Here is a 12,533-nt window from a genome sequence, read left to right as displayed (position 1 = left end):
CACTAATGAAGCACAGACCACAAAATATATAAATGGTAATGTACTTAAAAAGCATATTTTCCATTACCCAGAAAGCAACATCATGCACCCAACTCTGGACTAGACATTCCGTTAAAATTATCTATCACCATATCATCTGTTTGTAGGATTAAGCTGCAAAGAGAAGAGCTTGTGAGAGTTTAAGGGCCTAAAAAAAATGGAACCAAAATATAAACTAGTAAACAAGAAACTATACAATCAAGCTGATTTGGTCAGAACTGACAACTTCAAGGATGATGAAATTGTACTACTGAACCAAAACACACAAGCAAGACTATGATTAAGTCACAGGAATACATAGCAGAAGTTGTTTTCATAATACAATCTTGATACACAACACAGCAAACAGTCCATTAGCTGCTTGTTTACTTCCTCCACATGCCAGTTTTCAAGTACCTTAAACAAGGATGCAAAAATTACGTTTTGGCAGGAACAGAATAAAGGTAGGCCTACACAGACAAACTGCTCTAGGCTCACACTGCTAATCAAGAACCATTTCCCAACTACAGTTAGCAGTAATGACATGCCAATTACTTGCAAGAAACCTTTTGATTTTGACACACAGGTCTGCCTTACCAGGGTACAAAGCCATATATGTTCCAGGTAACCAATTTAATGGCTTCCACTACTACACAAATTTGTATCAACATGGTATTAGCTTTTTGCCGTTTATGATAAGTAGCTCTCCTCTCATTTACAAACAAGTCACATTTGCTATTCTTAAAACATTTTTTTGTTTCATCTTATTCTTGGAACAATTTCGGGGTAGGAATGCAGAACATGCAATGATTTGCAAAAAGCAAGACACTCTCAATTTTGCACCCTAAAGGAACCAGTTTACTCTCTTGGCTTCTCAAGCAGATGCCTAATGGGGACAGCTTGTAAAAGGTACTTCAGGCCTTTGCAAACTTCTGTTAAGACAACAGGATGGATACATTGCCTACTATACCAGTCATTGCCTTTGACCAGTACTCAAAAGTTTGCAGTTAAACTACAACTAACCGATTTAGGCTTAAATTGATACACAACACAGCAAATGAAGATCCCATGATTAAACCGGTATTACTTATGTATTTTAAGTTACAATTATTTCAAACTATAGCATATAAGCAATGCCTCGTATGTGTAGATTCCTTGCCTAATATGCTTGTTTCTGCCGCCAAGGATTCTCCTTCCACTTTCTCTGCCTTAGTCATAATCTGTCATATTCTGATAAAGTGAAGAAATCATCTCTCCTTAACTGGTTAAGAACTGAAATCAGTACACACAGCAGCACCGTTTCCAGGCTTCCAATTTTGTCTGCCAGCTAGTTATTGTGGTTTGTTGAATGGCAAGAAGCCAAGTCCACTTCCAAATGAAAGCCACCTTCTTTATTAGACATGTTCAGGCATCTAAGAAGCAGTTCAGTTGTGGCTGGTTGGATCTTCCAGTTCCAGGGTCCCCAGAATCTGAAGTCTTACACATGCACTAGGGCCAGGCTATGCTACTGATGTCAACAATCCAAATACACAAGAGCTACAGGAAGCTTGCTGAAGAACCCTGCTCAACACATTAAACCAAGAGGCATTACCTATGCTGGGTTTAAATGAGTTTTTCTTTATTTTAGACAGCCTACATGACAAGTTTTTTAAAAACCAATGCCTCCACTCCAATTAAATCAGGGTCAAAATAAATCAAATTAAGCTCAAGATGGCATCAGTCCAGTTTTCAGACAATGCTGAGTCATGATGTTTTGTTGATGAATAAAGAGCAGCAGCCAATTATGATGACGATGATAGATGATCCAGAAGGGTTGATCTCTTGTTACTGTTAAGAAATTAATGAGAGTTAGCCTGTGCTAATACCAACTCGTTATGCCACATTCAATATCCATTCTTGAACTGTTCTCCCCTATTCAATCTGAACTGCCATGTTATCAGGCAGACAGAAAGCGCGAAGAGGTTGCTATTGCATCTTCATGCAAGCCAGAGAGCAAAGGAAGTCGTTCCTGGCCTATCAGCAGATGCTTAACATGCAGGATTTACATCTCACCTCCTTCCCCAGGCAAATTGTAAGGGGGCAATCTTGATGAGCACTTTCCACTCATAGAGAAGCAAATAAAATACAGCCAGCAATGGCATCAATAGCCATATTCAGGATACACTTAAGATTAGTACAAGTGAAAGTCCTAAAATTTATGGATAGGTTTGTGCAGTCCCTTTCTGCTTGCATTCTTTCCCCACCTCCAACCCAGATGTGAAGGGATGGTTCTCTTCCTTTTTAGACAAATAAATGGCAGGGGGGTAAGCAAAGCCTTTACTCTCTCCACCCTATTGACCAGCAAGCTTAAAAACTGAAGTTGCCAGAGCATGTCCTTGGCGTGGAAGTTCAGCCAACATCTTCCTTAATTATTTCCTCAACAGAAGGGCAGAAAATGCATGTGCTAACAAAGCTGCTTATATATTTTCCGAGAGTTCAAATATAAAATCATTGGTCTCTTAACATAGTAGCGTCCCCTTATCACTATGGGCCTGTTCAGAAAACACGCTAAGCCATGGTTAGTGGGCATGTCTAAACCGTGATTATGTAGCCCCATGTCTAGGAATGGTTCACATGACACACTCAGTCACGGTTCACACGACATGCTAAGCCATAATGTTTAGCTCAAAATGCTTAACCACCATGGATTAGCACGTCAGAACAGGGTCTAAAAACAGTCTCTTACCTATCAGTAATTTTTTAAAATCTCAAGTGAATTTGGGGAACTACAGGCCCATTAACTTGACCTAGCCACAAGGACTGGAATTTCAAAACGATTTTGACACTCGCACTCACCCAAACCCCCAAGTACGAGATAAAAGGCCAGGGTCCATTATGATTAGTAACCAGTTAAAGAACAAAAAGGAGAAGGTGGGAAACTGACAGTTCCCACAATGGAGGGAAGCTAATTCCACCCCCACCCCAACAGGATCAACGGCTGGACTGGTGTGTTTAACTTGTTCATACATAACCGAGCGAGCTAGCCAGATTTGGGTGTGGAAACCGATGCAGACTGCAAAGAACTCCAAAAAGCATCTCTCCAAACAAGATGAATGTAAAATGAAGCTGAATATATAGCTTTGTATACTGTTGGGAGATAGACCTGGCTGCCGCTATCTAGGGAAAATAGTGTTCTTTGAGGTGTAGCGGATAGTTCAATGAAGTGTCAACTCTTTGTGGCGCAGTAAGGCAGATCTGATGTTGTGAATAAAGATAGGGATTAACAGTACCATAATGCCCTTGTAGAAACCTATGTGGCAGCTTCACTTGGAATATAGAGTAGTATTCAAAAAAGATATTTCAAAGCTTGAGAAGCTGGAGGGAAAAAACAGCCAAGCTGATTAAGGGGAGCAAGAGCCCCTTTGATACAAAGAAAAGGTTGAAATGCTTTGTTTGGTTTGTTTAAATTAAAAAAATTCTAGAGTGCAAGAGAGGCAAGACACATTTTAGAAATCAACATATAAATGGTATTGGGGGGGAGTGGAAACATTTTTCTCCCTCCTGTACTAGTACTATTTGGTCACCTAATGAAGTTCATCAGAAGTAGCTGTGGGACAAATAAAAAGGTACATCACACAACTTAAGAAATTTCCTGCCACACAATGTGATGATTGCCAGAGGCATAGGTAGCATTAAAGGGTGATTAGATGAATTCCTGGAAGATGGGCCTATCAATAGCTGACTGTGAAAGTGGACCTCTAAGGTAGTAGGCCATGGTGTAACAGTGGCTGGGCTGTTGCCTGCAGGCCATGGTCGGGAACTTCCTATAGTGTTCACTATTGAAAAGAGGAGGCTGAATCCGATGGGCTTCCAGTCTAAACCCAACAGGGCTTTCTTGCAGTGAATTTCGTTATTTCTAACAGGAAGCAAAGGTGTAAACTGACATGCTTCTAATCTCAGCAATTCCTCTCATTAATACTTACACATTTTTCCATTTCTAATCCATCCTTAAAGAAAATCATATATGGTGTCACACCATCCTCACGGAAATCCAGCAACCCCACCATGCCATCTGGATTCATATTCTCTCCTACAAAAAACTTTAGAAGATTGAAAAAAACTGTTAAAGCAACTAAGATATTATAGGAAGCCAGTTTATGAACACAATTCCAATCTTGCATCAGTTGGACTGACTACCAGAATGTTTCCTTGTTGGTCTTAAGTTTTCAAGCCCTACTTAGAGAACTACCTCAGGGGTCCATCTCAAGTGCCCACATTTAGATCAGTGAAACTGGCCCAGCCTTTGGCGCTCCCTTCCAAAAGACCCCTTTTATGCTGGCATTTAGGTGTGCCTTGAAGATCTTCCTCTTCAAGGCTGTCTTTGATTGACACTATAGCTTGTGTTGACAGAGCAGCTTCACAGAATAATTCTAAACTTCTGTTCTGATATGATCGCCTTTAAATTGTACTTGCCTCTTAAATCTGTTTTTATATTGCTTTAGGAGGAAGCAGCTTTAGAGTACTTCAATTAAATAATTCCCTCACCTGCCAACACACATTTCCTTGCCCAAGCACCAATTATTTCTTACAGACTACCAAGTTTTAGACCACCAGCAAAAAGCTGCCTTACAGGATGCAAATAGCATTTGTCACACAGATTTCATATAACACCAGGAAAAAGGAAGCTTTGAAACTTGCCTGGTAATTTTTGAAGTTTGCAAGGATATGTTTGACTTGTTCAGCTGCCCCCGTCATGAATGGTTTTACTCTCTCTGGCTTTGTTTCCTCAAGTCTGCCTTTGATTCTAGAAAAAGAAAATAGCAGAAGTTCTAAAAATGTAGCCCTAGTTTCAATGGACTGAGGGATCTAATGTCTGATCTGCAAGAGAAATTCAACAATGCTTTTGGGTGCCCATATCCATAGACTATTAGATAATTTCCTTCATCTGCCAGATTTATTTAATCTCCTGGAAACTTTTTATCCTCCACATGGGATTTTATGTAGAAATAATCAGACAAGGGAAACAACTTTACTATGTGCCTCATTAAAACAATATGACAACCCTGTATGTTGAATTTGAATTCTACTTTGTGCAAAATTTGAGATCTATCACTAGTCATCCAAGGCTAAGGTGAGATAGAACTAGTCTTCATACAGTTACACCATATGACCATACAAATTCCTGATAACTGTGTAAGCATTCATCTGGTCAGAATAAAAAAAAAGCAGGAAACCATGTTCACAATAACAGGCAACAGCTATTCTTCTACTACCTTTCCTCACTGCTAATTACCCAATATTAAACATCTGAAGTGAAGGATCTGCCTATACTGCATCAGTGCAGTCACTATGTACATTTGTTTCCTCAGCAGAAACTTGACTTTGATTATGACTCAATCTGATACACCAATGATATCAATTAAGAGGGCATCACTTCTGAGTTTTCAGATATTGTAATGGAACACATATGCATATGGCTCAGGTCCAGGTTATCTGAAAGACCGTATTCTCCCTTATGAGCCTGCCCGTGCTTTAAGATCTTCTGGAGAAGCCCTTCTTTCAGTCCCACCATCTTCCCAGGTGCGCTTGGTGGGAACATGGGAGAAGGCCTTCCCGGTGGCTGCTCCAGTGCTTTGGAACTCTCTTCCCGGGGAAGCTAGGCTGGCTCCCTCCTTGATGGCCTTTTGGAGGCAGGCTAAAACTTGTTTGTTCCAGCAGGCCTTTGGAGAGTAATTTGGGGCTCCATCTATGTTAATGACTTATAATTTTGTTGTGTATTTTAAATCTTTTTAACATTTCTTTTCCTGTTTTAAAATGTTTGTTTTAAACTTCGTAAGACCGCCTTGAGGCCCAGTATTGGGCAAAAGGCGGGATACAAAAAAAAATAACAACACATAAGAGGAGACTGTATCTGAGGAATGTTGGGCCAAAGCAATTTAGGGATATAAATTATATCCAACCCACAAGTTATAGTTCTGCTAAAAAAATAACAGGGCACTGATGGAGACATCCCCACATTGGCATTACATCCTCCCAGTATCATGGCCCTTTCAGGAGGCTGATGGCTGCATTGTGCAAGTTTCTGAACATTGCAGAAGGCCACCCAATTAGTCTAGCCTTGAAGTGATAGAGGCCAGGATCACTTACGCTTTGAAGTAGTCCTTGATATACTTCTTGTAGGACTCTTTAGTGAAACTTGTTTCCTGAAGGTGGTGGTTCATTACAATGTCAACACCAGTGACAACTGTGGCCTCTGCGCCTTCTCCGTCTTGACCTTCAGCGGATGCATTTCCACCAATTAAAGCATCATCTATTTCACCTTCTTTCCTGCTCACCATCTGACCCATTTAAACAAAAAACTCTAATAAGACAACTGTGCAATTTCAGCATACAAATCATCTACTCTCTATTCATGAACATAGCCAAGGCTACAAACTGGAGCTTCTTGATACTTATCATTGCAGCATTTTAAAGTCTCAAGACTAAAGTTTAACTAAGAGCAAAATTATCGAAGAGGACCTTGTCAATAAGGGGACAGACGTTAAACTACCACCTGAAACTTGAGTCAAAAACTTAGTTAAGACTTTAACTTTAGCAACTGGAATCAGACTGCAGAAGTGCCCCAGTTAGTCACATTCTAGTCTTGCAATAAATTTTAATGTGACTAACGTTAACGTACTCAGCATGGTATCACAGTTACCCCCATGTAGACTTAATATCTTCACAGATCTTGCACCTCAGCCTCTCCCAAGTCACTGATGACAACTCTCTAATGAAATGTTATATATTTGTGTGATATGCAAAAGCAGAGGCTGAAGCCTTCCCACCTTCATTGCGCTAGGCTCTGCCTATCTCCTTTTTTAAGAATCAGCAAACCCTAATTTATTTTATTATTCCAATCACTATGATCATTACAGAGTACTTAGTATGTAGCCACTGAATAAGTTCATGAAACAGAAAAGATTTGAATATCAAGATCAGGTTAGCAGTTCATTCGTTTAGCAGGTCATCCTTGTAGGCACTATATTACACCATCACTCAATGGAGCCTTGCTCAAGTTTTGTTATCTGTGAGGATATGCAGCAACATCCAAGGCCTACTTGGGGGCTGGTAATTTACACGGCTACTCAAACACATGTAACTGGGGTGTCTGTCCTTGGCGGCCTGAACTGAAGTTACAGGGTTTCAGCCTTCTCCTCAAGGTCTCTGCAAAAATAATCTCAGGATGTGGGGCCAGAATCCAAGGCGCAGTTTACTTTCTGTTTGGCTTGAAACACTTGCAGTTAACGCCCTGCATCAAGTTCCACCCTGAGGGGCTGTGGATCGCTGGGCCTAGCAAGCTTGTGTTCACCCCAACCCCGAACCTACCTTCCCTTCTACTTCCAGGCAGAGTCCACTGGCCACTTCTTTGATCTTGTAGATATCTGAGAACATCTCATCTTCTACAGGAGGAAGAAACGAGGAGGGGCCGGTGAGAAGGAAGCTTCTGCAAGCGCTCCTCTTCTCAACATCCCACCACCATCTCTATGACCCCCCCCCCCGACACACACACACACACACACACACACACACACACACACACACACACACCGCCCGGGCCACGCAAGCGCAATAGCCACCGCGGCCCGCGCTTGAGCAGCAGTAGCAGCAGCGAAGCGCATGCGCATTGAGTGGAATGTCGGCTCGGGATATCCCGGCCCATCTCCTGCCCCCACCCCCACCGGCAGGCAAGGCCGCGCAGGCGCAGTGGGAAGGGAGCGCGCGGGCGCCTGTGATGTGGGGCCGCGCAATCGCACTACTCAAGGGAAGGGGGGCGGCGCTGAGGCACCGACGACTCCCGCTCCTTCCTTCCTTCCCCCCTCCCGTGGTTTTTTTAACCCAATCCTCCCCCCCCCCCCGAACAAGGCCGAAGGGCGTCTTTGGCTTACGGCTGATGCAGTCGCGGTAGATGATCATGGCTGAGGCGGCGGGCGAGGACGGGCCGAGCTGGTGGGCGGTCTCAGGTAGAGGAGCGGCTCAGCAACAGCAGCAGCAGCCCCCGGCGCAAGCGACGCAGAAAAAGGCCGAAGCAGCGGCTCCGCTGAGCTCATATAGCCAGCAGGGCACGTCCCTACCCGCCGAGCGTCGCCAATCCCTGCCCTCCTCCTGACGCACGGGGAGGTGACGCAAGCACGCACGCCAGGCGCTGGCCGCAGTGTCATAGAGACAAAACGTGTGGAGTCGCACCCTCCGGGGCGAGGGGGCGGCGCTTCCCGGCTTCTTTAGGCTTGGGCGCGTTCTCTGTGCCCCGGGTGGAAGGTGGAGCTGTGCCCACAGCAGACCGTGGAGAAAGCCGGGGTTTGGCAGGACCGGAGCTGGGCAGCCGCCGCCGCCGGAAACAAGAGGGGAGGGTCTTGCTCTTAATCATAGAATCCTAGACTAGCAGAGTTGGAAGGGGCCTACAAGGCCATCGAGTCCAACCCCCTGCTCAATGCAGGAATCCACCCTAAAGCATCCCTGACAGAGGGTTGTCCAGCTGCCTCTTGAAGGCCTCTAGTGTGGGAGAGCCCACAACCTCCCTAGGTCACTGGTTCCATTGTCGTACTGCTCTAACAGTCAGGAAGTTTTTCCTGATGTCCAGCCGGAATCTGGCTTCCTGTAACTTGAGTAAGAAATAGCCAAAGGCAAGGGCGGAACCAAGTAATCTTCTACAATAATATTATTAGTAAAAGATTTATTAAAGTGCCAGGTGCCTACGCATTTCGAACGCAGTTGCGTTCCTCCTCAGGGCTTTATCTAAAAAAAAAAAGACATCCTTTGTATCATAATATTTACAATTAGAGGCATTTTCCAAGTAACTATACATTAAAAATTTATAATATCTAGTTAGAAAAACTTTAAAACAATATGTATAACGAGACGTACAAATTGCAAACAAAAAAGATGTAATACATCATCATTCAGCCAGTTGGAGTATCTATGCAAAGTATAACAATCAGGAAAAATTCGTCTATGTTACATTAATAAACAACAGTATTTACTTACAATGTTAGTGCCATTGTCTGCAGAAGCTGCTAGGCTAGCATGACACAGAAAGAAGTGAGATATATAAGGAAAAGAGACCTTGACAACTAGTTAGAAACAGCTGTTTCTTATAACAATGCCAATAGTTTCAAGGATTCATTGAGGCCAGCGGGGCTGATCGTATTAATAAAGCCCTAGTCTCTCTTCATAGGACACAAAGCCCTATGAAGAGAGACTGAAAGAACTGGGCATGTTTAGCCTTGAGAAGAGAAGATTGAGGGGAGACATGATAGCACTCTTCAAATACTTAAAAGGTTGTCACACACAGGAGGGCCAGGATCTCTTCTCGATCCTCCCAGAGTGCAGGACACGGAATAACAGGCTCAAGTTAAAGGAAGCCAGATTCCAGCTGGACATCTGGAAAAACTTCCTGACTGTTAGAGCATTAAGACAATGGAATCAGTCACCTAGGGAGGTTGTAGGCTCTCCCACACTAGAGTCATTCAAGAGGCAGCTGGAAAACCATCTGTCAGGGATGCTTTAGGGTGGATTCCTGCATTGAGCAGGGGGCTGGACTCGGTGGCCTTGTAGGCCCCTTCCAATTCTGTTGAACCCGACAACTAGCAGCCTTTGCGAGTCTAATTCTGAAGACCCCCTGCAATCCTTCCCTATTATTTTACCTCTGAAGTAGGGGCGACCTAAGGAGGAGCGGGCATTAGGGTTTTGCGCATGTGCATATAAAATACCTGGCTAGCTTCTGCTGGTGGTTTGCATATCGTCTCTCCCCCTCCCAGCTTTATTACAGTTTTAGCAAGTGGCATAACCATACTTAGCCAGCATAAGACACCAGATCCATTCAAAAAATATAAGACAATTTATTTTCAAAGCAACAATTAGTCCTGAGCCATTATGTACCAAATGGATGGTTGTAATACTAAATATTATTAATTTGAAAGGGAAGTAATTACCCTAAAGCAACAAAATTACTATAACATTTTCAGTGATTAACAGCAATAAAATGGCATTTGAATGCTTTATCTATATTGGAATCTTGATTATCAACATGTGTTACAGAACAGAACAAAACATACAAATATCCAGTTTATACCTACTGAAATCTAAAGTTTGGAACATAATTTCACTAGAGAATTTTGATGAAGTTTCTTGGAATAGTTTAATTTAAAACATCTTTCTGTCATCCCCCCCAAATGGTCAAGAATTAAAGGAAAATTCAAAGATTTAAATTCCAGATCACTGGAACCCATGGTTAAACACACACTGGGGATGTAATCAAGTCAAAATGAAGCACTTTTTAAACCACACTGATTTCTGTGGCAGAGCTTTAAGCACACATTTAACTCTTCTATTGAAAATGACATGGATTAAAAACGCTCATCTTTGGCTAGATCGCAAGAAGACTCTCGCACAGCTCCATTCCCCCCTCCCTACAGTAGGACTTCCCAATGGCTTATGTCCTCAAGCTGCCATTCTAAGTATAGTTAGGTACAAATCATACTGAACGCGCTTAGAATAAAGCTGATAGGCCGTAACCTTATGGATACGTACCTGCAAGTAGGTCCATTAAACTCAAGGGGACTTACTTCTGAGTAGATATACACTGTATAAGTCACTAATTTCTTGCTACAAGACTGGTAGTAGCAACAGTACTGCAAACATTAATTTGACCCACCAATCAAAACTTTGGCCAAGCAAGATTTTAGGCATATCAATTAGAATAGCTTGCAAACCACATTCATCTAAGAGATGGACTTCACATTTTTTAGAATAAGATATACAATTTCTTGAAAGTCAGCCTCACTGAGCTCAGTGAGATGTACATGCATTAAATGTTCTCCTTTTAGGGGAAATTTGTATTAACTTTCAGTCATAACCTATTAACAGTCAGCATATGTTCAGTGTTTAATCTGATTAGAATGAAATGGTTCTAAAACTATGATTTTTGGTCTAACACTATGGTACAGATGTATTTTTTGTGAGCTTATTGGGGTCACAATTCTATCCATGCTTACATAAAAGTAATCCCCACTGAATACTGTAGGATTTAATGCATGCATAGAACTGGGGTGTGGGTCAGTGAAGTATGTGACAAAATGATGTTTGATATTATTTGATTAGGTTTGTAATTAATGCCCATAGTTTATTTGTCCTCTACTGCAATTGAATTAATGGGAGTATGCAGAGCATCTACATGGGAACTCTGGATATATGCAACTGCCTTTGTAGGTACTAAGTCACCACCACAGAGGCAAGCCTTCCCAAATGATAACTTAAACTGGCCAATCTAAAGCCATTGTGGGAAATCTGTTCATGCCCTGAAGCATTCTTGCCTCTGGAAAAGCTATTAGCAGCCATTGCCAACTCTTAGATTAAAGCACCTCTGCCAGAGGCATGGCTTTTTCATACAGAATGGGCCGGCCCAAACTCAATCATGAAATCAGAAGTCTTGGGATGGTTTCTTTTCACTCCAAGAGCCAAGCTGTAAAATATGTTGTTTGACTCCAACCTAACCAGTCCCAGACTCTCCTATGATCTATGTGTTTTTTGTCTGTACACAATAACTGCCATTGAGTTCAGATAACCATCATGACTAGTTGCCATTGCCAGTCTCACGTTCTGTGAATTTGTCAAATCGCCTTTTAATGGTGGCCATCACCACTTGCAGTGGAAGCAAATCGCATAATTTTACTCTGCTCTGAGTGAAGAAGTACTTCCTTTTGTCCAGAATCCCCCATCACTCAGCTTCATTAGATAACCCCAGGTTCTAATATTATGAGAAAAATGTGTCTTTGTCTTCCAAGAATGATGGTTCAGGGTCCCAGTTCACGACAGCTGGGGAGGATCCCTGCAAGCCTTTTGGTAGACCCCCTCCCTTCCTCTCTCCCTCCTCCCAGCCAATTGCTTCATACACCCTCAGAGCAGATTAGAAGGAAAGGGATCCCTCTCTATCATTCCTTAGCCACAAATGAGCAACATAGGTGACAAAGTCAAAACCTTTATTGAACAGTATCCGGATAGAGTAGATCACGAAATGGGAAGGCGCATGCATAGATTGGTCAACCAGCCACCATGACAGGGCTCTTGTGCTTTGGACAGTGGCTTGACTGGCAGCAAGGTAGGAGGCCCAGTGTCCCTTATGGCACCCACTCCACGGCAGCACATTTTCACTTGTTGCATAAGAGTGAGTTTATTTTATTATTTATTTATTTATTTATTTATTAAACTTATATACCGCTCCCATAGCCAGGGCTCTCTGGGCGGTTTACTCTCTGAGGAGTTTGCAAGGGTGAAGGTGGCGTCCTGGAGCAAATAGGTAACCAACCCAATGGTCCAGCATCTGTGGGAGATGGTCCTTAGAAGACAGATAATAAGACAGAGAACAATAAGACCTAGTCAGCAGCTGGATCACATAATGGAGAGCCTCTTTGAACCAAATTCCATTTTGGAGAAGTTCTTGGGGACAGCATTCCAGTGGTGGGCAGTGATGAAGGCAAAGGGGCAGTGCAAGAGAAGAT

General features: G+C 42.7%; 1 protein-coding gene and 1 non-coding gene across 3 annotated transcripts in view; both read right to left on the bottom strand.

Moving 5' to 3' along the window:
* TPT1 (tumor protein, translationally-controlled 1) overlaps positions 1-8,057 on the bottom strand; it is a 225,755-nt gene extending 217,698 nt beyond the window's left edge. Inside the window, exons 1-6 of one of the 2 annotated variants that reach the window (XM_063125961.1) lie at positions 7,926-8,056; positions 7,366-7,439; positions 6,145-6,335; positions 4,696-4,801; positions 3,981-4,097; positions 1,616-1,845 (exon numbers count right to left, since the gene is read on the bottom strand). In XM_063125961.1, coding sequence (XP_062982031.1) covers positions 1,843-1,845; positions 3,981-4,097; positions 4,696-4,801; positions 6,145-6,335; positions 7,366-7,439; positions 7,926-7,953 — 519 coding nt within the window. In that variant the 5' untranslated portion in view covers positions 7,954-8,056 and the 3' untranslated portion in view covers positions 1,616-1,842. Of the gene's footprint in view, positions 1-1,615; positions 1,846-3,980; positions 4,098-4,695; positions 4,802-6,144; positions 6,336-7,365; positions 7,440-7,925 lie in introns of those variants that run through there. The other variant, XM_063125962.1, reaches the window with a different exon arrangement.
* Positions 1,918-2,047, bottom strand: LOC134399852 (small nucleolar RNA SNORA31). Its single transcript, XR_010025547.1, has one exon. It is a non-coding gene; the product is annotated as a small nucleolar RNA SNORA31 (small nucleolar RNA).
* Positions 8,058-12,533: the final 4,476 nt, after the last annotated feature.

The sequence above is a fragment of the Elgaria multicarinata genome, chromosome 5 (assembly GCF_023053635.1).
Source record: "Elgaria multicarinata webbii isolate HBS135686 ecotype San Diego chromosome 5, rElgMul1.1.pri, whole genome shotgun sequence".
Lineage (NCBI taxonomy): Eukaryota > Metazoa > Chordata > Lepidosauria > Squamata > Anguidae > Elgaria > Elgaria multicarinata.
The sequence above is the reverse complement of the archived record's forward strand: the minus strand, read 5'-3'. Positions and strand labels throughout refer to the sequence as shown.